Source organism: Rhinoderma darwinii, chromosome 1, assembly GCF_050947455.1.
Source record: "Rhinoderma darwinii isolate aRhiDar2 chromosome 1, aRhiDar2.hap1, whole genome shotgun sequence".
Lineage (NCBI taxonomy): Eukaryota > Metazoa > Chordata > Amphibia > Anura > Rhinodermatidae > Rhinoderma > Rhinoderma darwinii.
Genome location: NC_134687.1, coordinates 631300512 through 631326403, shown reverse-complemented (window position 1 = coordinate 631326403; position 25892 = coordinate 631300512). Strand labels below are relative to the sequence as shown.

At 43.0% G+C, this 25892-nt stretch overlaps 1 protein-coding gene across 1 annotated transcript; it reads left to right on the top strand.

The window, feature by feature from the left end:
• Nucleotides 1-8472: 8472 nt before the first annotated feature.
• Nucleotides 8473-25355, top strand: LOC142660420 (uncharacterized). The gene is made up of 6 exons (XM_075837067.1): nucleotides 8473-10552; nucleotides 12962-13147; nucleotides 13232-13355; nucleotides 18127-18224; nucleotides 18391-18505; nucleotides 23900-25355. Exons 1-6 carry the CDS (start codon nucleotides 10358-10360, stop codon nucleotides 25204-25206), a joined length of 2025 nt encoding a protein of 674 aa, XP_075693182.1. The 5' UTR covers nucleotides 8473-10357; the 3' UTR covers nucleotides 25207-25355.
• The last annotated feature ends 537 nt before the right edge of the window (nucleotides 25356-25892 follow it).

Sequence of the window (25892 nt, the reverse complement as noted above, 5' to 3'; positions counted from 1 at the left end):
TCCTCATGACCCTTCATGTCACGCGATCATCATCACAGGTCCTTCATCCATCGTTCATTCTTTCTACTTCTGAGCTCCGCCCCTGATGCATTTGTCACGTGATCTTGATATCATCAGAAGTTATTCATCCACCGCTTCTCTCTATTGCTGAGCTCCGCCCCTCCTGCCCGGGTCACATGGTGGGGACATCATTACAGGTCCTTCAGCCATTGCCGTGAAGAGGTAGCGAGCAGCGCTGCTCGGGTGCTCTCTCTGTTATCAGCCATCCCTGTATGAGTGTGTGTATAGAGATCTGTCATTCATTGAGTGACCCCGCCCACTGGACCCCTAAACCCAGACTGAGCAGGGATTTAACCCCTTCAGTGCCGGCCTCTTTGGGGTAAGTACTGCAGGAACTTCAGAGAGCGGTAAGTTGTTATTTCTAGTCTTTGTAGTGGTCTGATGTTTTGTGGGACGAGTCGAATTTGTAATGACATAATATTAGGTACATACAACTTATTCATTAACTTTTATACATTTCTTGTTAATGTCGTTCACCGTGCGGATTAAGGGAATGTTCACACGTAGCGAATACGACCCACAACACGCAAGGAAATCCGGCCGAATATTCACCCCAAATGGTGGACGTATAATCCTCCGCAATTTCTACTACAAAAATACAACAAGGCCGATACTCACCTCTGTGTTACCATAGCAACACGTCCCTGCTCTTCCATCTGCTCTGTGTCCAGGTGACCCATATAATGACACGTGTCCTACCTAGCCTGTGATGGGTCACATGGAGCATTCTTTTTTATATACGTGTGACCTGCAACATTGCTGTGAACACGCGGTGTAGCCGCAGAGGATTCTGGAAACAATGGTGTTTGTTGCGGAACTTGACTTTCCCATTGAACTTAATGGGGAAATTCTGCAAGAAATTTGCCGCGAATCTGCAGTTTCACTGCCGGCTCCAGGTTTAGGTGGGCCGTTGGGCGACACAGACTTAGTGGGCCCCCTGGCAGGGAAATTCACGGCGGCAGTAAAGCGCTACACATCCCCCCCCCAGGTGGTTGCACACAGCCCCTTTCCCAGGTGTTTCCACACAGCCCCCCCTCTCTCAGGTAGTGCCACAACGCCCCCCTCCCAAGTAGTGCCACACAGCCTCCCCTCCCAGATAATGCCACACAGCGCCCCTCCCTGTAGGTAGCACCTTTTGGGGCTATGTCTAGGAATGGAATTCCCAACCAGAACATTGTCTACGCTTTGGCCGAGGATTCCGCTCCAGGAGGAGCCCCTGACGTCACTGTCTATATATGGACAGTGTTGTCAGGTGTAACCCCAGAGCCATATACCCTGGCAAAGCGCTACTAGGGGGTGCGGTTCAGTGCTCATTAGTGTGGCGCGGGTCGCATCACATCATGCCAATGACTTCATTCATATGTCACAATTAGGGCTGAGCGATTTTGCCCAAAAATGTAATTTTTAACCTAAATCGCTCTTATAATTGTACGTTACATCACAATTTGTAAACTCCGCAAATAGTTTTTTATCAGAAATACAATTGGAAAAAATGTCTATCTAATTGATTTATAACTTCTGTGTTCCCCGGCAGGGAACAGGTTAACAGAATCTTTAATTAATGATGCGCGGCGTGCACTAACATACCTCCCTGCCCGTCACCACCTCTGCCGGTCTCCGACATTGCAGGCGAGATAGTCTAAATTTATGCAGGGCCAGGCAGATAGCGCCGAGCGGGCACTTTTGGGCAAGATCACATTATTGTGTCTGAAGTCTGAGCAGGACCCTGTGCAGTACCGGCCCCACAATGGGGGTTTTAAATAAATTACATTAAGGCCCGATTCACACGACTGTGATTGGGCCGTAAAAAACGATCTGTGTGTCAGCTGGATTTCCCCATCCGACCACGGTACATGTGAAAGGGACTCCTGGCATCCTAGTCATTTAGGCTGCAGTCAAACTGTCAATTTTGTGCTTTCATGTCCATTTTGCATCATTGTCTCCCAATGGATCTCCTTTGTCAGGGTTTTTTCTGTCCCAATCCCCTGAAAACACCACATTGCCCCCTGTTCGTAGTGCCAGAGTGCCCCCATACATAGTGTCCCCGTAGTGCCACAGTGCCGACATATAGTCACATAGTGTCACACACTTCCATATAGTGGCACCCCCCCTTGCAGATAGCACCCACATGTAGATCGCACCACCAACCCCCCTTGTAGATCGCAGTACCACCCCCAGCACCACCTTGTAGATCGCAGAATTCCCCTCCACCCCCCCCCCTTGCAGATCGCATACCCACCCCTTGTAGATCGCAGCACCACCACCTCTTCCTTGTAGATAGCGCCACTGTAGCTGCAACTAGGAACTGAATCCCCGGCCAGAGGTTGCCGATGCTCTGACTGGGGATTCAGCTCCTAGTGGGAGCTACAGTGGCACTATCTACAAGAAAGGGGGGGGGGGTTTACTGTGATCTACAAGGGGTGGGTGCAATTTACAGGGGGTGGGTGCAATTTACAAGGGATGGGTGGTGGTGCGATCTGTAAGGGATGGGGGATGGTGCGATCTGAAGGGGGGTGCTATCCAAGGCGCGTGGTGGCGGTATCTACAGGGCATTGTGGCACTATACTCGGAGTCCGTCTTCCCCATGGAACTGCTGTACCATACTGTATCATTTTGATCAGTACAGAACAGCTGTTCCGTGGGGAAGCAGGGACAGAACAGGGCGCAGCTTGTCAGATGGGGCAGATCAGATGGTGACGAGGCAGCCGGGGGAGCTTCCTCCTGCAGCACAGCACCACAAAAGAATCGATTCAAAGATTCTGTTAAAAACCACAATCGTCAGAGGCCTTGAGGGCTAATTAATCAAATTAATTTGAGTGATCTCCCTGCCCTAGTCACAATACTAAGCTGTACGGCTGCACAGCTTAGTATCGAAATACATGAATCCACTGTATTGAACAGTTTGAGGGTGCACATCATCGAAATAATATCGGTATTTCGAGGCATCGTGCAACCCTAATTGTAATGGTTCTGACTTACGGATGCGGTGATACCAGTTATGTTTCTTATTTAGTTTTTTTACTTTAGAGAAAAAAATGGGAAAAGGTTTTTTTCTTTTATTTTTTTTATACATAACTAAAAACTTTATTTGACTGCTTTAAACAAATTGTATTACTCCCCTGTGGGACTTGAACTAGTGATGATTAGATCGCTGGTACAATACACTGTAATACCAATGTATCGCAGTATATCGTGATAAGTGTAAGGGGTTAATGCCTCGCGAGGAGCCGATGAGCTATGAGAGAGGACCACCCCCTCTTTCTTACAGCTTAGATTTTGCAGCCACTATAGACCATGGTATCTAAGTAGTTGATTGTTCCTGGCCGTTACTGCGCATTGTCAGCTGTAATACATTTGCAGTTAGGGTTGGGCAATACCTTTCATTGAAGCACGATTCTGATTTTGATCAGAATCGTAAAATTGATATTAGTCCTTACCCTATGGCAGTGGCTTCTCATTATAGCGGAAGGGACACTGGAGGAAGAAACGGCTAGAGCAGCAGCGAGTCCAGCACCAGCAGGCTTTCAGAGCTTACATCATCCTGACTCCCGACGTCTTCACCCTCCTCTGCACACCTGCCGGACTGCCTCCCCACGCAACACAACCGTTGCTGCCTGGCCCTGACCCCCATGTACTGAGGGGAAGACGAGCGGAAAAGGAACCCGAGGACACACACTGGATCCTGCGGGCTCTAAATGGGAAAGGAGAGACCCAGGGAAGAGAAGGGGGACCGAGCAGGAGACACTGCAGCCCCAGGTAAGTATGAAGGACAAGCAGGAAGACCCCACGCCCTGGAGACTGAGATAGAGGCTGTCTAATGTAAACAGAGGAGAGAGACGGTCTCAGTGTTTCTCTTCTTTATTTACATTAGACAGTCTCTCTCCTGTCGGATATACAGAGAGGAGAGAGACTGTCTCATATACAAATATCAACAACGCAAAAGAAAGAGTTTATAGCCAAACGTATATATAAAATATTTTATTGACATATTAACAAACAAATAAAAAAAGAATTAATGAAAGGACAGGACCCTAGTAAAAAGGTTAGGAGCAATTACTAATATTTCCAATAGAAACTGAGTAATAGCAATGCTGTCCACTAATCTGATCCCATAATGATTTTCAATACAAAAATTCCCCTTTAAAGTATAGACAAGTCAATTTGATAGAAAAAAAATACTACCAAATATAAGTTTAACATTGAAGTAATCAGGAGAAAATTCTTAATAAAGTGCTAGTGCAGTTAATTAGCAGAGACAGATGACAGCAGCTTACCCATGGTGAAGATAATAAAGATCAGTGTTCGCTCCAACACATTAGCCCCAACGCGCGTTTCGCTGTTAAATTGCTTCCTCAGGGGGAGATACTTTTTTTTTATCTTGCTTAGTCGGAGTAATTAAGGAATTACTATGCATGCATTTCCTTTATCAAAGAAATACCAAGACACAACTTTTTTACATAAGAGAATTGCAGGTACAGCTATTCCATAATATATACGGGTTATCAGGATTGTCCCTATTATAATTAATCCTGATAATTGTGCCTGCAATTCTCTTATGTAAAAGAATTGTGTCTTGGTATCTTTTAGATAAGGGAAATGCAAGCACAGGAATTCCTTATTACTCCTAAAAATAAGAAAATCGAGATTCAAATTGAAAATCATCTATAGTGTTGAAAAAAAATCGAGATATTTTGTTTTTTGGCAAAATCGCCCAGTCCTACTTGCAGCATATGGAGCGGACTCAGCCTGTAAACCCGCTCCATACTTCTCTCCCCGCACAATGAGGTTCAGTGTTGTCATGGGGATGGCCGCGTTTGGACATGGCTGTTGGATTACTGGCTTCTTTCTTATTAGTATCTAGAAGGGGTTTATGAATTTGCACCATTCATGTTGTACAACCGACATATTGAACCTGACATTGTAGAGAGCGGATGAGATAAATGACGTGATGTGTTATGATCTACAGGGTGGGCCATTTATATGGATACACCTAAATAAAATGGGAATGGTTGGTGATCTTAACTTCCTGTTTGTGGCACATTAGTATATGGGAGGGGGGAAACTTTTCAAGCTGGGTGTTGACCATGGTGGCCATTTTGAAGTCAGCCATTTTGTATCCAACTTTAGTTTTTTCAATGGGAAGAGGGTCATGTGACACATCAAACTTATCGAGAATTTCACAAGAAAAACAATGGTGTGCTTGGTTTTAACGTTACTTTATTCTTTCATGAGTAATTTACAAGTTTCTGACCACTTATAAAATGTGTTCAAAGTGCTGCGCATTGTGTTGGATTGTCAATGCAACCCTCTTCTCCCACTCTTCACACACTGATAGCAACAACGCAGAAGAAATGCTAGCACAGGCTTCCAGTATCCGTAGTTTCAGTTGCTGCACATCTCGTATCTTCACAGCATAGACCATTGCCTTCAGATGACACCAAAGATAAAAGTCTAAGGGGGTCAGATCGGGAGACCTAGGGGGCCATTCAACTGGCCCATGACGACCAATCCACTTTCCAGAACAACCTCTGCGACATGTCAATGGCTGTAAACAAAGAGAAGCTTGTAAATAACTCATGAAAGAATAAAGTAACGTTAAAACCAAGCACACCATTGTTTTTCTTGTGAAATTCTCGATAAGTTTGATGTCACATGACCCTCTTCCCATTAAAAAAACTAAAGTTGGATACAAAATGGCCGACTTCAAAATGGCCGCCATGGTCAACACCCAGCTTGAAAAGTTTCCCCCCTCCCATATACTAATGTGCCACAAACAGGAAGTTAATATCACCAACCATTCCCATTTTATTTAGGTGTATCCATAAAAATCGCCCACCCTGTATATCTGTCTTACTAGTGTACACCCCGTTATCTGTACAAGACGAAGAACTATTTGTAGCTTTGTTATAATTCCAGGATCAGCTTTTTATGACCACGGTGAGAATAACCTTCAGTGGTGAGACAAGTATGACTCCGTATCTCACTCTCACATAAACTCGGGGGAGAGACGTTGCCCTCGTGTTGGGGTCCCTCTAGAATAACTCTTAGGGCTCATTCACATGAATGTGAATCTCGTCCGAGTGACAGCCGTTAATACAAGACCGTCACACGGACTCATGCATTTCAATGCGGCCGTCCACGCGACCATTGTTTCAACGGAGCGTGTGAACACTCCATTGAAAAATAGGAAATTTTTGACTGCGTGTCACGCATCCTATTTTACTGCGTGTCATGGATCCCTCCATAGACTAGTTCATGTGAATGTAGCCTTACACCATCCTGAATAATGTCATTCAGTCCTGACCGCAAATGGAAAGACACTTCACAATAATGTTTCTGAACTCCTTAAACTTCACGCTGAAAGAAGTCGTAAAATATCATCATTTATAAGTCATCAAAAAAATACATAATAAAATATTTTGTAAGGTGAAGCTTTTTTTTTCTGTACATAATTGAAATTGACAACTCATCATCACTCCACAATCTCGAGGTGAGGATGGTCTTACAGAGGAGCCCCCTCCCAAACACTTAGGTGCCTCAGTCACTATTGACCACGGTATCGAAGGGGTTAAACGGCTGTAATTGTAGTTCTCTCAGGATTCTGTCCTTTGCAGCAGGGTGTCAGGTCTTCCCTATGGCATGTGAACAACTCCCTAGCGGTACATGTCCTGTGCAGGAAGGGGTTAAATGACTAACATATTGAATCTTATTTTATTAACCAAAATTGCCAAAGGGCAACAAAAGTTTTTTTTTACCCCAACTAACTAATTTCTATAGAAGTATGTATTCAGGTGCATACTTAGTAATAATCTATATTGGGGAAAAAAGACCATGTAATCTTGCAGAGGAAGTACACGTAATGCAATTAAAATACTAAATCTTATCTCACAGAAACAATGTATCATGCTGCTCCGCTCCACCTGTTCTATAACATAAGAGATCACTTCATGTTCCCCTTATATATAATGTCACCTCAGCTGCTGCAGAACCTCCCAGTCCATATCAAACACTGACTGCATAGTGTGCACCATGTCTTGTGAGATGTCAGCAATGTCTCCCCAGTATCTGCCATGTGTCAGGGGTCACGTCTTCATTGTCTGGGGGGGAGGGGGGATCTCTTCTCAACCTGAAAGATATGCCATAATAGGGATGTCACTATACCAGAATGTGGACTTCGATACCGATACTTTGTGTAGTATTGCGATCAGTGGCGGATTAAGAAGACCATGGGCCCTGGGCTGTTACCCAAACTTGGGCCCCCCTTCTCCACTGCCACCCTGCCGCGCCGTAACTATTGCTAACACTACCTTTTTGCACAAGCATTAACAAATGGGTGTTACGATTCCCCTTTCATAGGGCTGTGCCCCTACATACTGACAGTATCACACTGTGCAGGGACACAGCGCCAACCCCCCATGTAGACAGAGCCACACACACACACACCCTGTAGCTAGAGCCACACACACACACCCCCCTGTAACTAGAGCCACACACACACCGCCCTGTAGAGAGCGTCACACAGCCCCCTATAGATAGTATCACACAGTCCCCTATAGATAGAGCCACACAGCGCTCCCCCCTTGTATATAGTGCTACACAGCGTCGCTACACTGCAGCCCTGGGATGACATTTTATCCCATATGACTGCTGCAGCCTGTGATTGGCTGCAGCGGTCACATGGGGTGAAACGTCATCCCAGGAGGTCGGCCCGGACGAAGAAACAGAATTCTGGGCAAGTATAAGATTTTTATTTTTTCTAAGTTGCGTTTTTACATAACATTTGTTATTTGTTGCGGGTTTTACCTCCCCATTGAATTAAATGGGGAAAACCCGAAACAAATGAGTAGCGTTTACGCAAATACAATTGACATGCTGTGGAATAAAAAAACGCACCGCAGGTCAATTTCTGAGCTTTTTTTTCCCCGCTTATCATTTACGCAGCGTGTGGATGAGAATTGTTCACATCTAATCTACTCTGCTGCTACTGTATTAGGGCTTGTCCACACTTAACGGAATTGCTGCGTATTTTCCGCCCGGAAAATACGCAGAATACGGTAGCAGCAAAGTGAGTGAAATTTACAAAATCTCATCCAGACGCTGCGTAAAACTTCCGACCAGACATTTTATCCTGCGATGCGTATTTCTCGTACTGCAGCATGTCAATTCCTGCTGCGGAAGGTGGACAGAATTGCTGCGTTTTTTCAGAGGAGACGTCACCATCTCCCAGCAGTGAGAAAAACGCACCAAAATACGCACCATTTTCTGCAGCAAAAATGCAGGAAATGGTGCTTTTTTTTCTGCAGCAAAATTTCTGCTAGTTTCTGCGGAATTGCTGCTGAAATATATATATATATATATATATATATATATATATATATATATATATATATATATATATACATGAGTATGCACATTATACACATATAAAGTACACATGAGTATGCACACATGCACTTACCTTTTATGTAGGATATTTGTGAAGGGCGTTCAGCAGGTTGATGTGGTGGGAGTCTTCACTGCAGCTCTTCTCCTGCTCACAGCCCTACAACAGTCTCCCCTCCCCCATGTCCCGACTACTAGCAGCAGGAGGAGAGGTGTGTAGAGCAGGGAAGGTGGGCTGGAGGGGGAGCTTCTAAAGCAGCACAGACCACGGCTGCTAAGTAGGAGCGAAGCTCACCTCGTCTCATGACAGGTGCGGTCCTGGCACCGGGGCTCCCTCTGGTGCTAGCGACGCCACTGGGCTTGAGGGGGTTCGGGCGGCTATGGCCCCCTGGGAGCCTTGGGCCCCGGGCGGTGGCCCGAACCGCCCTTATGATAATCCGCCACTGATTGCGATTTCGATACCAAAACTATACTTTGCCAACAGTAATAATAAAAAAAATAATTCTTCCATTTTCTGATGTGAGGCGCGAGGTGTTATTGAATTTTGAATGTGCCTCACATTAATAGTAATTAACCCCATCATGTTTCTCAGTCATAATGGGTTAATGTTTAAGGTACATGATGCGGTTAATTACTATTAATGTGAGGCACATGGAGGTTAAATTCATTACAACTCGTGCCCCACAATAAGTGAAAGAAAGCAGTTTTTTATTTTATTTTTTTATAGCGTACACCTCATAAATGAGGCAAAAAAATAGTTGCGCAGGTTATTATGGCCGCGCCAATACCAAATGTGTATATTTTATGTATTGAGACTTCTTTTAATGTTTATTGTAAAAATAGTGTATGTATTTTTTTTAATTTAATATTACTTAATGTTTTTACTTTATTTTTAAACTTTAATGTACTGGCATGTATCTATATGCCAGTACATTAGCCTGTGTACGTATAGCACACAGGCATTTGTTAGGACATACCTCCAGTATGCCCTAACAGGAAATATGGTAAGACAGCCCTGGGGTCCTTCAATGGACCCTGGGCTGTATGTCCATATATGGTATGTCCCTCAATCACGTCACAGGAATTCCCTGTGACGCGATCCACAGGGCATCCCTCCTTCTCATTTTCCCCTGAATGCTACAGTCAGCTTTGATCGACGGAGATGAGAGGTTTCTCTGATCTCATCTGTTATAGAGCGGGGCTGCAGCTGTGTAAGTGCATGCGCGATCAGCATGAGGTGATGTGGCCGGTGCCGCACTAATGAGCGGCAGCGCAGGCACTAAACACAGAACATGGGGGTGTTTTGCAGTGCGCCTGCCATGTTCTGTCTTCATTGCGGCGCTCATTAGTACAGCGCCAGCCGCATCACATCATCCTGACGGCGCGCACTTGTTGTGAGGACTCAGGAGCGGGGCGATGGATGTATTACACAGCCACAGCCCCGCTTTCATATATTCATGTGTTACAATGCTAAGCTGTGCGGCCGCACAGCTCAGTATCGAAATACAGGAAATAGCGGTATCGAACCGTTTGGGGATGCACAGTATCGAAGTTTCGATGCATCTTGCATCCCTATGCCATAAATGTCTGATATAACAGGGAACCACCTCTATGTGGAAAACGGGTGTCCCCTGACCCGCCTGGTGAGGTGATGACTGCATCCAGGTGAATAACGAATGGAGAGGTGACCACACATGTGCACGACTCTCTCCATTCACTTCTATAGGAGATCCAGAAACAGCCGAGCACGGCCAGAGGTGGAGCCGCATCTATCAGACATTTCTGGCATATCCTGGGGAGAAATGTCCGTGTTGGGAATACCCCTTTATTCAATGTGGTGACGGCTCTGAGAAGATGTTTCTCTCAACGATCAATAGGTGACGTTCTGTATGTCACACATGATGTTGTCCCCTGTATGATTTCCATCTTCTCCTTCCTTCATAAAGTAGTCTGCAGTACTAGATCCTCCAGTTCCTTCAGTTTTCTCATCTTCTCCTCCACAACATTCCTTTTCCTGAATGACCTACCAAGAATGGACAAGGACAGGAATGAGATGAGCAGAAGAATATTAAACTTCACCTTGGAGATCATCTACCTGTTGAGCGGAGAGGTAAACTTTTCTACATTCTAGAACAAGTCACACATAGGGAAGGGACAATACATAATAGGAAGTAATAGGAAGAATCTAGTGTCCTGTATAACAGCGTCCAGACCTTCCAAGTGACGTCAAGAAGCCAACAGCAGGAAAGCTGAAGATCAGCCACCAATATGGTCCGTTATGTGTCATGTCACCAATGCAGCAATAGTAATGTTGTAAGGCAATGAGAATGACCAGGAACCAGGAGGATGAGGATGACATCTATATAGAAACCTAGAAGATGACGGTAGGAGGAGAGCACAAGGTCCATCTTGTCGCCCCCAATATTATTTATTTTTAGTTTTCTCTTAGGATAGATCTATGTTTCTCCCCGGCAGGTTTACATTCACTTACTGCTGATCTTCCAACCACATCTGTTGGAAGTTTGCTCCGAACATCTAGTATTTCAGTAAAATAATATTTTCTGACATTGCTCCTGATGCCCCACAACTAGTGTCGGATTGTGCCCCTTGTTTTTGTGTCTAGTTTCTTCCCTCCTGAAGCATATCTAAAGGTTTCCAATATGTCCCCCCTTTTCTTTCTTTTCTCCAGGAGATATACAGTGAAGGAAATAAGTATTTGATCCCTTGCTGATTTTGTAAGTTTGCCCACTGTCAAAGACCTGAACAGTCTTGAATTTTTAGGCTAGGTTAATTTTACCAGTGAGAGATAGATTATATTAAAAAAAAATCACATAGTCAAAATTATATATATTTATTTGCATTGTGCACAGAGAAATAAGTATTTGATCCCCTACCAACCATTAAGAGTTCAGCCTCCTCCAGACCAGTTACACGCTCCAAATCAACTTGGTGCCTGCATTAAAGACCGCTGTCTTAAATGGTCACCTGTATAAAAGACTCCTGTCCACAGACTCAATTAATCAGTCTGACTCTAACCTCTACAACATGGGCAAGACCAAAGGGCTTTCTAAGGATGTCAGGGACAAGATCATAGACCTGCACAAGGCTGGAATGGGCTACAAAACCATAAGTAAGACGCTGGGTGAGAAGGAGACAACTGTTGGTGCAATAGTAAGAAAATGGAAGACCTACAAAATGACTGTCAATCGACATCGATCTGGGGCTCCATGCAAAATCTCACCTCGTGGGGTATCCTTGATCCTGAGGAAGGTGAGAGCTCAGCCGAAAACTACACAGGGGGAACTTGTTAATGATCTCAAGGCAGCTGAGACCACAGTCACCAAGAAAACCATTGGTAACACATTACAACGTAATGGATTAAAATCCTGCAGTGCCCGCAAGGTCCCCCTGCTCAAGAAGGCACATGTACAGGCCCATCTGAAGTTTGCAAATGAACATCTGGATGATTCTGAGAGTGATTGGGAGAAGGTGCTGTGGTCAGATGAGTCTAAAATTGAGCTCTTTTGCATTAACTCAACTCGCCTTGTTTGGAGGAAGAGAAATGCTGCCTATGACCCAAAGAACACCGTCCCCACTGTCAAGCATGGAGGTGGAAACATTATGTTTTGGGGGTGTTTCTCTGCTAAGGGCACAGGACTACTTCACCGCATCAATGGGAGAATGGATGGAGCCATGTACCGTCAAATCCTGAGTGACAACCTCCTTCCCTCCACCAGGATATTAAAAATGGCTTGTGGCTGGGTCTTCCAGCACGACAATGACCCGAAACATACAGCCAAGGCAACAAAGGAGTGGCTCAAAAAGAAGCACATTAAGGTCATGGAGTGGCCTAGCCAGTCTCCAGACCTTAATCCCATCGAAAACTTATGGAGGGAGCTGAAGATCCGAGTTGCCAAGTGACAGCCTCGAAATCTTAATGATTTACAGATGATCTGCAAAGAGGAGTGGGCCAAAATTCCATCTAACATGTGTGCAAACCTCATCATCAACTACAAAAAACGTCTGACTGCTGTGCTTGCCAACAAGGGTTTTGCCACCAAGTATTAAGTCTTGTTTGCCAAAGGGTTCAAATACTTATTTCTCTGTGTACAATGCAAATAAATATATATAATTTTGACAATGGGATTTTCTTTTTTTTTTTTTTTATATAATCTATCTCTCTCACTGGTAAAATTAACCTAGCCTAAAAATTCTAGACTGTTCATGTCTTTGACAGGGGGCAAACTTACAAATCAGCAAGGGATCAAATACTTATTTCCTTCACTGTAAATTACATTCTTTAAGTCTCTCCTGAGAAGTTTTATTCTTCAGACCTTCCACCATTCTTGTAGCCGTCTTTGGCCTCATTCTATTTTCTCAATGTCTTTTTATAGATGAGGTCGCCAGTATTACAGATGTGGGGTCACTAGAGCTCTATACAGCGGGGTCACAATCTCCCTTTTTCTACTGAGGGGGGAATACTGTGTTCAGTTCTCTAAGTGTCTCTCTCCATACACAGGAGTACACAATAGTGAAGAAGACATCGGGTGACTGTATGACTCCCATCATCCATGAGTCAGGAGGATGGAGCAGTAGTCCGAGCCCCTTCACAGAGCCTCCCCCTCACTCCCGGATACATGAGAAGAACAATAAGAAGAAGATCTTAGAACTGATCTACAAGATGACTGAGCTGCTGACTGGAGAGGTGACACTTCTGGGAATGCTGGGGAATTATATAGTAACAGCACTGGAGGTGTCTGGGTGATGACTGTATCATTGTGTGTGTCAGGTTCCTATAAGGTGTCAGGATGTCACTGTCTATTTCTCCATGGAGGAGTGGGAGTATCTAGAAGGACACAAGGATCTGTACGAGGAGGTCATGATGGAGAACTACCGGCCGCACACATCACAAGGTAAGAAGATATAGATTTGTGTGATTCCTGAGCTCTGATCACAAGTTTCTTGCTTTGCTGTAGTGCTGCACTAGGGTATGTTCACAGATTTGTTGTAGAAATTTCCATATATATGAATGTGGTTCTTTCAGCAGCAGGTACATGACTTTTTACTAACCACATTCAGATGTATTGGACAATTACAGAAATGTCTGCAACCATTTCTCCGTTTGTGAACATTCTCTTATATAAAGAAAAAGAAAAGCAAAACCTGGTAAAGAGGCACTCGGCTCAGTAAAGTCACAATTCAATTATAAAAATGTATTAATATATATATTAAATTTAAAATTATGCAATCTTGCACAAAAACCTACAAACAGACATCACAAACCCGGCCGGGTAATGAATGGCAAAGTAATCAATTTAAGAAAAATTCTCATTTACACGCCCTGAGGAAGTCACGTTTGTGACGAAACGCGTTGGCAACTCTGTGACGTCACATGCCGGTGAATGGCAATTTGGAGGTAACTAACCCACATGGATACTATGCATGAGACTCGGACGTAGCATACGATGAACGGATGAAAAGCTGGGAAGTTGCGTACTCCTGTATCCCTGCCCTCCTAATTGGAGTCAAGATCCCGTTGCTCCTTTGAGCTGGATATAAGGACACAAGGATATTCCATCTAAGTGTGAACCTTGCAGGCAACACAAGCTGTCAAAACTGGGAAACGCATTGCTAGCACTTGCCCAGTTGTGGAGGATACGGCTCTGACTTGCCACTTCCTGCCTTTGCTTGTCCCAGGAGGGGATTCGGTCCTGTGGACTCTCGCATGTTGGAGTGTCAACACACCTGCTGCATAATTATCTTTCCCTGTGCTGGGAGGTTACAGAGGAACGGCACGGAGTGGACTGATCTTTATCTGCCGTCTGCAGTCACTTTACACTGGAGCTTTGAGGAGATACGAGATTCCTATCTTTTCATGGAGTGACCTGGTCGTTTCCATCTGAAGAGAACCTTATGGACTTCCATATATACTACCCATCGATAAGTATATACTCTTGCATACAATCATGTGCTTTATGGGTTTATTGCATGTATACTTTTGCTAGTAAGCCTATCCTTATACTGCCATCTGATCAGCAGGTTTGCTTATATCCATGGATGTTATGTAATTTGTAAATGACCTTGGTTAGTATGTTGCCTCCATTCACTACATTGTATCTTATTCATCCACTTGTGTGGCCTATATTGAAGTAACTTATTACTTGATACTATTTGTTATATGGCCATGCTAAATGAGAATTTTTCTTAAATTGATTACTTTGCCATTCATTACCCGGCCGGGTTTGTGATGTCTGTCTGTAGGTTTTTGTGCAAGATTGCATAATTTTAAATTTAATATATATTAATACATTTTTGATAATTGAATTGTGACTTTACTGAGCCGAGTGCCTCTTTACCAGGTTTTGCTTTTCTTTTTATCTACATTTCCATGTCTGGTTGGCACCGTATATATATATTTACATATACTAAGCTCTTTAGTCCAGAGATCCTTGTTCTTTTTGTTTATATATATATTCTCTTATATAACCAGTGACTGATCTGCGCTGCTCTTATAATCTCTCCAACATGAATGCAAAGTCCTTCCATGTGGGAACAGCAGACATGACAAATGTGTGGATAGATATAAAGGGTTATATATCTGCCTTGTAAGACAATATACAGGGTTACTGGTAGTAATGTAGAATGTGGATCCAGGGACCTGTTTGTCCGACCGGGGGAAGGAAGGAGTTTTTCACTTTATCGAGAATTGGGTCTTTGCCGTGTAAAGATTGTTTAGTCTATTAAATACTTTTATTTCCTATAATTGTTAAATTATAGATCACCTTTTCTTAGAACTTTGCATTGTGCTGTTCCTCTGTTATTCCTCCTAGAAATTTATGAATGATTTGACATCTAGGGAGTTACCATTTGGGAGGGCGTGTCCATACACAGTCTGACAATTTCCAATCAGTGCTGACAGTATCAGAAGGTGTAGGGACACAAGTCTTTCACAAAGGGAATAGTAACATCCTTTTCTCAATTTCATCTTAAATTTCCAGTAGGGATAACAGAGGGATGGCATAACGCAGACTTCTGAAAAAAGATACTCCAGAATTGTTGATTCATGGGGAATACAAGTTTTTTTCTATACAGACATGTCAGGAGTGCCGACAAGTCCTCTATAAAGTGTTTATTTTCCTTCCTTTGGGTAAACTCGGGTTTGTAAGTCTAAAAAGTTTAAACTTGATGGACTTAGACCTTGTTTAACCCACAAACTATGTAACTATGTAAAATGTCTATCTCTGTCTAACCCGATCAGCCATAACATACAAAACCACCTGCCTAATATTGTGTAAGTCGCCCTCATGCTGCCAAAACGTCTCTAACCCGTTGAGGCATGGACTCCACCAGATCTCTGAAGGTTCCTGTATTATCTGGCACAAGACTTTAGCAGCAGATTCTTTAAGTCCTGTAAGTCCTGTAAGTCCTGTAAGTTGGATCGGTGTTGTTTTTCCAGCACATCCCACATATAATCGATCATATTGGGATCTGAGGAATTTGGAGACAAGTAACCACCTTGAACCATTCCTGAACAAGGTTTGCAGTGTGGAAGGTGCATTCTCCTACTGGAAGGGAGTACTGCCATTAGGAATACTGCGGTGATAAGGAGGGTACTTTTATGCAGCAATGTTTGGGTAGGTGGTACATGGGTGGCACCCAGCAGTCCACATGATGTAAAAGAAAACCGTAATTATCAGACCAGGCCACCTTCTTCCATTGCCCAGTTCTGATACTGCCTATTATAGGTGCTTTTGGCAGTGAACAGGGGGCAGAATAAGCGCTCCGACTCTGACTACACAGCTTCATACACATTAGACTGCGATGTTCTGCGTGTTCTGACACCTTTCTATCATTGTCAGCATTAGTTTTCTCAATAATTTGTGGTACAGTAGCTCTTCTGTGGGATCAGACCAGAGGAGATCCCCACGCACATTAAAGAGGCTCTGTCACCAGATTTTGCAACCCCTATCTGCTATTGCAGCAGATAGGCGCTGCAATGTAGATTACAGTAACGTTTTTATTTTTAAAAAACGAGCATTTTTGGCCAAGTTATGACCATTTTTGTATTTATGCAAATGAGGCTTGCAAAAGTCCAAGTGGTCGTGTTTAAAAGTAAAAGTCCAAGTGGGCGTGTATTATGTGCGTACATCGGGGCGTTTTTACTACTTTTACTAGCTGGGCGTTCTGACGAGAAGTATCATCCACTTCTCTTCAGAACGCCCAGCTTCTGGCAGATCATGCTGTGACGTCACTTCCCCAGGTCCTGCATCGTGTCAGACGAGCGAGGAAACATCGGCACCAGAGGCTACAGTTGATTCTGCAGCAGCATCGGCTTTTGCAGGTAAGTCGATGTAGCTACTTACCTGCAAACGCTGATGCTGCTGCAGAATCAACTGTAGCCTCTGGTGCCGATGTGTCCTCGCTCGTCTGACACGATGCAGGACCTGGGGAAGTGACGTCACAGCGTGATCTGCCAGAAGCTGGGCGTTCTGTAGAGAAGTGGATGATACTTCTCGTCAGAACGCCCAGCTAGTAAAAGTAGTAAAAACGCCCCGATGTACGCACATAATACACGCCCACTTGGACTTTTACTTTTAAACACGCCCACTTGGACTTTTGCAAGCCTCATTTGCATAAATACAAAAATGGTCATAACTTGGCCAAAAATGCTCGTTTTTAAAAAATAAAAACGTTACTGTAATCTACATTGCAGCGCCTACCTGCTGCAATAGCAGATAGGGGTTGCAAAATCTGGTGACAGAGCCTCTTTAAGTCTTGACCGCCAATCACCCTGTTACCGGTTGTCCTTCCTTGTAGCACTTTTGGTGGGTACTAACCTTTACATACCAGAAACACCCCACATGACTGTCCGTTTTGGGGATACTCTGACCAATTTGGCCCTTGTGATATAACACTTCCCCATGTTTTCAACACATTAACTTAAAGAACAGACTGTTCACTTTCTGCCTGATATCCCCCCCCCCCCCCCACTTGTCAGGCGCCATTGTCTCGAGATCATCAATGTTCTTCACTTCACCAGTCAGTGGTTTTAATGTTACGGCTGATCGGTGTATATATGGAGGACATTGTGGGTCGTATCTCTCATAGTGCTGTTATGGTCTCAGAAAACCAATTACCTGTAAATGTAATCATATTTGTTTTATTTTTTTCCCATTTGCCACAGCACCAGGAAAAGGAAACATGGGGGTATATAACCGTAGGGCTGCCTCAAACGCCTCAGTGGTTTCCCATCCCTTGTAGAGAGGAAACTTGGAGTAGTTGTTTTCCTTACCACAGGTACTTTGTCTGACCAAGGTTTCCCTCTCGTGAAATTTAGAATTCCCTAATAAGCAGGGTTGGCATTGTTCTAGGGCAATGACCTGGTATGCTTGGTTGGGACAGGGCTCTTAAAAGAGGATACCTGCATCCTGCCACTCTCAAGAGTTTATCCACAGCCTTAGGATGCAAAGGCAATATTATAATATGACAGGACAGAAAGCCCTTGGCGCCCCGCCATTCACTCTTGTAGGCCATAATAGGCCTGCGGCTTACAAAGCACAGGGGGTGAGGAGAATAACATTGTAATTTCGGTTCTGATCAATAAACATAGAAGTGTAGGGAGTAGTGTCTGATATATAGACAGATATACAGTAGTAATGTTTTCAGTCACTGTGTTTCTTACAGATGGATCCAGCAGGAGAAATCCACCAGAAAGATGTCCCAGTCCTCTGAATTCCCAGGGCTGTCCAGAGGAAAATCACAATGTCCCAGAGAATCATCAGGTAAATGTAGCTGAGCCTTATACCAGATCCATATAGGGGTGTGTGGCTCTTTTTGGTCATGCGGTCATAGATGTGGTCATAAATTTTGGTGGTTTCTTATGTTGATCTGTTACATTCTTCGCACTCTCTGCTGTATTGTACTGAATTGTTACATATGTGAAATCAGGGGGAAGATCTGACTAATATTAAACTGGAGGATGAAGATGAAGAAGAGCGGGTGAGGGGCGATCAACCCTGTAAGGCTGAAGTGGAGGAGGAAACTCCAGGAGGTGTTACCACAGGTAAGTAATAATGAATTTAGAAAGTGAATTGGGAGGTTTGTTAAATTGAGGTTCCTCCTTAGTTCTACATTATAGTAAGGCTGGGTTCACACGACCACTTTAACGTCCGTAATCGACGGACGTATTTCGGGCGGAAGTCCCGGACCGAACACACGGCAGGGAGCCGGGCTCCTAGCATCGTAGTTATGTACGATGCTAGGAGTCCCTGCCTCTCCGTGGAACTACTGTCCCTTACTGAAAACATGATTACACTACGGGACAGTTGTCCTGCAGCGAGGCAGGGACTCCTAGCATCGTAAAGAAGTATGATGCTAGGAGCCCGGCTCCCTGCACTGTGTTCTGTCTGGGACTTGCGGCCGAAATACGTCCGTCAATTACGGACGTAATTAGTGTGTGTGCACATACCCTAACACGTTAGACAATGTGTTATACATCTGGGGGAGCTGTGACTGCACATAGAAGTTCTCTACAAGGTGTTCTATGAATCTGGTCATTCACTAGGCTTAGTATCAGATTTTGGGGGGCACCAGTTGCGATTAACATCTGCACTAACAGCCGAGATCTGCGAAAACTCCGTTTAACCACTTAAACACATCAATCAATACTGATAAGGGGCTCGCTGTGACACTTCCAGTCTTGGAACTGTAAGGGAGGTTTCACACAGATTTTTTTTGTGGCAGTTTTCCTTGTGTTTTACTGCATTTTTATGTATTTTTTTGGCCCAAGAGCGCTGCAGCGAGATGTTACATGAAAGTCTATAGTGAAGTATAAAATGCACTACGAACAATGCTTATTTTTTTTTTTGGTGCAGTTTTTTTCTGGCCTTTTGTTGCGTTTTTGGGTCCACGACACTTTGTTCAAAACGCTGCATGGTTCTCTATAGGACCTGAAAAAACGGCAGAAAAAAACATGTTACATTCATCTGAATGAGTCTTGTAGAAATCTGAGCATGGAAACAACCATATTCACATGTATGGAACAGATTTTCAGTTGCAGAAGTTTCTGTAACTAATCTGTCGCTTGTGAATATACCCTAAATGGCAGTACGTGTATGGCATTGTCCAGGAACTTTATCCTGACAATGATCTACATGTACGTCATTGTGAAGGAAAGGGGTAAGCATAATTTTGGGATAGTTGAAAAACAACAACATATGTTTTTATGATTTTCTATGTACTTTGTAATTTATTTCGTTCAACCATTAAAAATCCCCTACTAATAAGAGAAGAAAGATCCTCATTATAGCTCTATATTTAATATCTATTAGAAAACACATAAGGTCCCCATGACCACTCTCCACACAAGACACAAGGGGACATGTTGTCTTCAGGATATTTCCGTAGTACAACCTTGGGGTATGTTCACACACTGAGTTAAAAATGGCTGAAAATTACAGCGCTGTTTTCAGAGAAAACAGCCTCTGATTTTCAGACGGTTTTGAAGCTGGAAATTAAGCTTCTTTTGAGGTGTTTTTTTGAGAGGTGTTTTTCATAGTGTTCAATGGAAAATCAGCTCCAAAAAAAAACCTCAAGAAGTGACGTGTGTGTTCTTTTTACGGAGTGTCTCCTTATGCGGCGTTTTTTAAAACCGTGGTGTAAAAAAGCGCCTCGTATGAACTAAATTACGTTTTTAACATTGATTTCAGTGGGCAGATGTTTGTAGGCGTTCAGCTACTGTTTTTACAGACTTATTTCGAGACCTTTACACCCCGAAATACGCCTGAAAACACAGCGTGTGAACATACCCTTAGGCTGCAATAGCAAGCAGTTCTCCGCTATTATCTACTTTACGCTAAATAGCTCTGAAAGGTCTCATTCAAGGTTCTTTAAGAGGCTTTTAAAGTGGGTTTAAAGGCTATGTACACTTTTTTTGAAATGCATTTTAATCGAACGGCGTGGTTTGTGCAACTTTATAATTCGTTTTTATTAAAAATAATTTTTACTTTTTGAGATACATCTACTTTGTATTCTCTATTCAGAACTTCTGTATCATTCGCTAAGACCTGAATCTGTCAGGTCCGCGGTCCTGACGGGTTCAGGGTAAGCGAGTCCTGTGTTTCTCTGACACGCAGGATCCACCTCTAATCTATCACATCAAAGTTGTGAACTTAAATGCAATGGATAACAGGTGAATCCTGCGAGTCAGAGACATGCAGGACCTGCTTTCACTGGATTTATCGAACAATACACCTGCTCTGTATAGAAAATACAGAGCAGCTGTATCTCAAAAAGTAAAAATAATTTTTAATAAAAACTGATTATAAAGTTGCACCAATCACACTGACTAACCTTTTTATAAAAAAAAACTTTTAAAGATGTACATGGCCTTTAAAGATGTGGTTGTTTTTCAATTTGTTTTTTAAGGAAGGACATATTTCACATGTAATTATTGTACATACAAAGACGTTTCAATAATAATCATCTACAGTCAGAGGCCACTTCATTAGAGCCACCATTTTTGTACTAAATAGGATCTTCTTTCCCCTTAGAACAGTCTGAATTCTTAGGGGAATGATATTACAATATAACAATGTACTGGAAACCTTTATTACAGATTGTGATTGATAACCTCACTCTGTCTATTCCACTGCATCCTAAAGATGTTGTATAAAATTGAGATCCGGCGGCTATGCAGCCATTCGGTCATTGTCAAGTCGATGAATTCAGCCTGAGATGTGTGCTTTGTCTCATGACACATTATCTTGCTAAATGTAGACTGTGGCCAAGATTAGATTGTCTGTAAAAATATTAAGATGTTGTAATAAAGTGATGCCCAATTGATATTGAAGGGTCAAATGTGTTGGCAGAGGACAGGTGTGATTGCCAGACAAGGTTGTGCTTTTTGGATTTTATAATGTCAAAGTTTATGTAATAAAAGCATACGATAACTCACAACCATCCCGGATTCAGTGGGACTGAATTCGGATTCCGAGCAGTGTCCCGCAGTCCCGCACGGCCGGTGGTATGTCCCGGTGTCAACTGCATCTGCCTACTTAGGACGCAGATACAGTTGAATCCAATGCTGAAGCAAGGAACTATCAGCACCCTGCTTCAGCATTAGTACACAGCAGTGGGAGCTCCTGCACTCGTCAAGGATTCCCCGGGCACAGTGGCACTTTACGCGCTGAGCCCTGGGGAAGCCCTTCTACAGTGATGTCAGGCTTTCAACTATGGCGTCCCGGCCAGAGCAACGCAAGCTCTCTGCCTGGGGACTCCAGTCTTGGGAAAGCCCTTGACATCACTGTCCATATATGGATAGTGACGCCAGTAGCTCCTCCAGTAGCGGAATCCCCGGCAAGAGCGTTGCCGACGCTCTGGTCGGAGATTTCGCTCCTGGAGAAGCCACTTTCATGACTATCCATAGATAGACAGTGAAGTCAGGGGCTACTCCTGGAGCGGAATCCTCTGCCAGAGCGTTGCGGATGCTCTGGCCGGGGATTCTGCTTCTAGAGGGAACTCCTGTTGTCACTGTCCATAAATGAACAGTGAAGTCCGAGACTCCTCCTGGAGTGGAATCCCCGGCCACTGCGTGGTCGATGCTCTGGCTGGGGATTTTGCTCCTAGACGGAGCCCCAATGGAGCAATCTACAGGTGGTGGCACTATCTGGACACGATCTACAGGGGGCACTGTGTGGCACTATCCATATGGACACTGTGGCACTATCTTCGTGGGCACCGGCACTAGGGGCAGCTAAGGGGGCATTATACTGTAAATAGGCAGCTAATTCAGCATTTATACTGTATGGGGGCAGCTATGGGGCATTATACTGTATGGGTCATTGTACTTTATGGGACAGCTATGTGGCATTATACTGTATGGGGCAGCTATGGGGCATTTTACTGTATGGGGGCATTATACCGTATGGGGACAGCTATGGGGCATTATACTGTATGGGGGCATCTGTGTGGGCATTATACTGTATGGGGGCATCTCTGTCGGCATTATACTATGTGGGGGCATGTGGGCATTATACAGTATGGGGGCATCTGTGTGGGCATTCTACTGTATGGGGGTGGCTATGGGGCATTATACTGTATGGGGGAATTTGTGTGGGCGTTATACTGTACAGGTGCATTTATGGGGGCATTATACTGTGTGGGGTCAGCTTTTTGGCATTATACTGTGTTGGGGGAACTATGGGGCATTATACTGTGTGGGTGGGGGGGTTCTAAGGGGGCATTATACTGTGCCGGGGCAGCTATTTGGCATTTTACTGTATGGGAGGCACTATGAGGTATTATACTGTGTGAGGGTTCTATGTGGGCATTATACATTGGGGAGGCACTATGGGAGTATGAGACTGTGTGGGCTGAATCGGGTGTGTATGGGCGGGTGTGAGTGTGTATGTATTCTCTCCATGGGGAAGAGAGGGCGTGTCAGAGATATGTAAATTTGCCAGTACAGTACAGGGGGACTTTCTGCCCACACTTCCAGGATACTAATCTCTTTTTATATAAACAGCCAGTTCATTGCTCCAGGGATACATGAAAGTTCTCTTCTTAGTACTGCTCTCTAATGTAATCATTGCAGTAGTTGCATCTGCCTCTGCTTTGTTATAGTTATTTTCTGATGTCCCTGCAAATACCCTGACTCTCAATAATACAAGTTGCATATAAGGGCTATTACTAGGTTCTAATGTTCTTTAAATATGTTTTCTACTGTGAATCATGACAAAATTGCGCCGTTTTGCAGCCATTCTCAGCAAAAGACATTTTTAGTGCTACATTAGAACTGAGTATTAGCCCTTACATGCAGCTTTTCAATTATTATTAAGAGATACTTGAATCAAACATTAGACAGCAGAGGACAAAGTGCACATAAAGTCAGAGAAATGCAGGGACATCAAAAACTAGCTATAACAAAGTAGACAGACACAAGAAGCTACTGCAAGGATTACATAAGAGAGAGCAGTACTAGGAAGAGTCCCAGGAGCGATGAATTGGCTGTTCCAGGAAGTCTATGAGTACAGGGAGCTTCAGCAGAAAGACTTTGCCTCTCACTTCTTGCTGTCTGTCTCTTCTCCTTTGTGACTTGAGATGGAATCTGCAGGAACACAGAGGATGCACAGCAGTTTAAAGGAAGGGGCAGTAACTTTATAGTGGCAGTAACTTCATACAGACTTTGCAAGGATCAAACAGAATTTGTTTTAAATTAAATTGCAAGCGTTTTTCAAAGCTTTATAAGGCTGGAATTGCACATTCAGTTTTTGTGGCAGTTCTTTGAGACAAATCCAGGGGTAGTTTCAAAGGGAATGGCTCAAATTTCTCCTTCTTGCTGGGTCCACTTCTGGTTTTGACTGTAAAAAAAAAAACTGGACGTGTGTTTCCAGCCTAATTTGTTATAAATTTGTCTACTTTGTGATTTGAAACAAAAATCCATATTTAATCCTAACAGAAAATCCCAGTGAGACTTCTGAAGAAAACTTTTTGCCAAATTATAAAGTAGAAGATGAAGATGTCATCCAGCAATCTTCAGGAGAAAACCTCATTACACTTATTGTACATCCTGGACTACACAGTACAGATTTATCATATAATTCTCCTAATCATGAGGAACCTTCTCCTGACCAATCACAGATTGTTACCACAAGTACAGCTCAGAAAGGGGGTAAAATATTTAAATGTGAACAGTTTGCAAAAATCTCAGGTCTTTTTACGCATAGAAGAATTCACACAGGAGAGAAGCCATATTCCTGTTCAGATTGTGGGAAATGTTTTACAAATAAATCAAGTCTTGTTAAACATCAGAGAAGTCACACAATAGAAAAGTCATATTCATGTTCAGAATGTGGGAAATGCCTTAGAGATAAATCATATCTTGCTATACATAAGAGAATTCACTCAGGAGAGAAGCCGTATTCATGTTCAGAATGTGGGAAGGGCTTTTCAAATAAATCAAATCTTCGTAAACATCAAAGAAATCACAAAGGAGAGAAGCCATATTTATGTTTAGAATGTGGGAAGGGCTTTACAAATAAATCATATCTTGCTATACATAAGAGAATTCACACCGGAGAAAAACCATATTCATGTTCAGAATGTGGGAAATGTTTTACAGATAAATCAAGTCTTGTTAAACATGAGAGAAATCACAAACAAGAGAAGCCGTATTCATGTTCTGAATGTGGAAAGTGCTTTACAGTTAAATCAAGCTTTCTAATACATTTGAGAATTCACACAGGAGAGAAGCCGTATTCGTGTTCAGAATGTGGGAAATGTTTTGCACGAAAATCAAATCTTGTTACACATAAAAGAAGTCACACAGGAGAGAAGCCGTATTCATGTTCAGAATGTGGGAAATGTTTTACAGATAAATCAAGGCTTACTAAACATAAGAGAAGTCACACAGGAGTGAACCTGTATTCATGTTCAGAATGTGGGAAATGTTTTACAGATAAATCATATCTTGCTATACATAAGCGAATTCACACAGGGGAGAAGCCATATTCATGTTCAGAATGTGGAAAATGCTTTACAGAAAAATCAAGTCTTGTTAAACATGAGAGAAGTCACACAGGAGAGAAGCCATATCCATGTCTAGAATGTGAGAAATGTTTTACACAAAAATCAAGTCTTGTTGTACATGAGAGAAGTCACACAGGGGAGAAGCCATATTTGTGTTCACAATGTGGAAAATGTTTTACACAAAAATCAAGTCTTCTTAAACATCAGAGAATTCACACAGGAGAGAAGCCTTTTTGATGTTCTATATGTGCAAAATATCTTACAAGGAAATAAAATGTTGAAATCCATAAGAGAATTTTTTTAAAGAAACCATGTTCTTGTTTGTGAATAACCTGAGTTAAAAATCTTTTTTTGCTCTTCTAGCTTTTCCTACATTCCAGAGAAGAACGCCATTGTTTCAAATCTGACATGTCACTTTATGTGAGAATCACTTTGTAAAAGGTTTTGCTTAACTAAGTGAATCTGATATTTTTTTTGACACTTTTTTTTTTTTAAAGGTAAGTTTTGTTAAGACCTCATAAAACAAGTATAACAGGTTTTACAAATGGCTGATGGAATTAGTTGTGGAAAATCTGCAAGCCTAATACTGTAGAAGCAAATAGAATGAGATGGAACAAATCTCATCCACATGCTGCGTAAATACTGAGCGGAAAAAACGCTCAGAAATTGACATGCGGTGTAGAATTTTATTCTGCAGTATGTACATTTTTATTTGTGTAAATGCTGCTTATTTGTTATGGAATTTCCCCATTGAATTCAATGGTGAGGTAAAACCTGCAACAATAGCAGTTGTTGCATCTTTTGCGGCGGAGTTGCAGCTATTCCACCACAAAAAAACGCAACATAGAAAAAAAAATTCTCATACTTCCCGAGAAGTCTGTTTCTTCCTCAAGGCTGCCCTCTTGGGATGATGTTTCATTACA

Bases quoted from the DNA above. Each gene is read 5' to 3' on its own strand.
- LOC142660420 (XM_075837067.1), top strand. From the start codon at position 10,358: ATGATTTCCATCTTCTCCTTCCTTCATAAAGTAGTCTGCAGTACTAGA. The intron at 18,225-18,390 runs GTAAATGTAGCT...ATGTGAAATCAG, and splicing joins ATGTCCCAGAGAATCATCAG to GGGGAAGATCTGACTAATAT. The intron at 18,506-23,899 runs GTAAGTAATAAT...TAATCCTAACAG, and splicing joins TCCAGGAGGTGTTACCACAG to AAAATCCCAGTGAGACTTCT.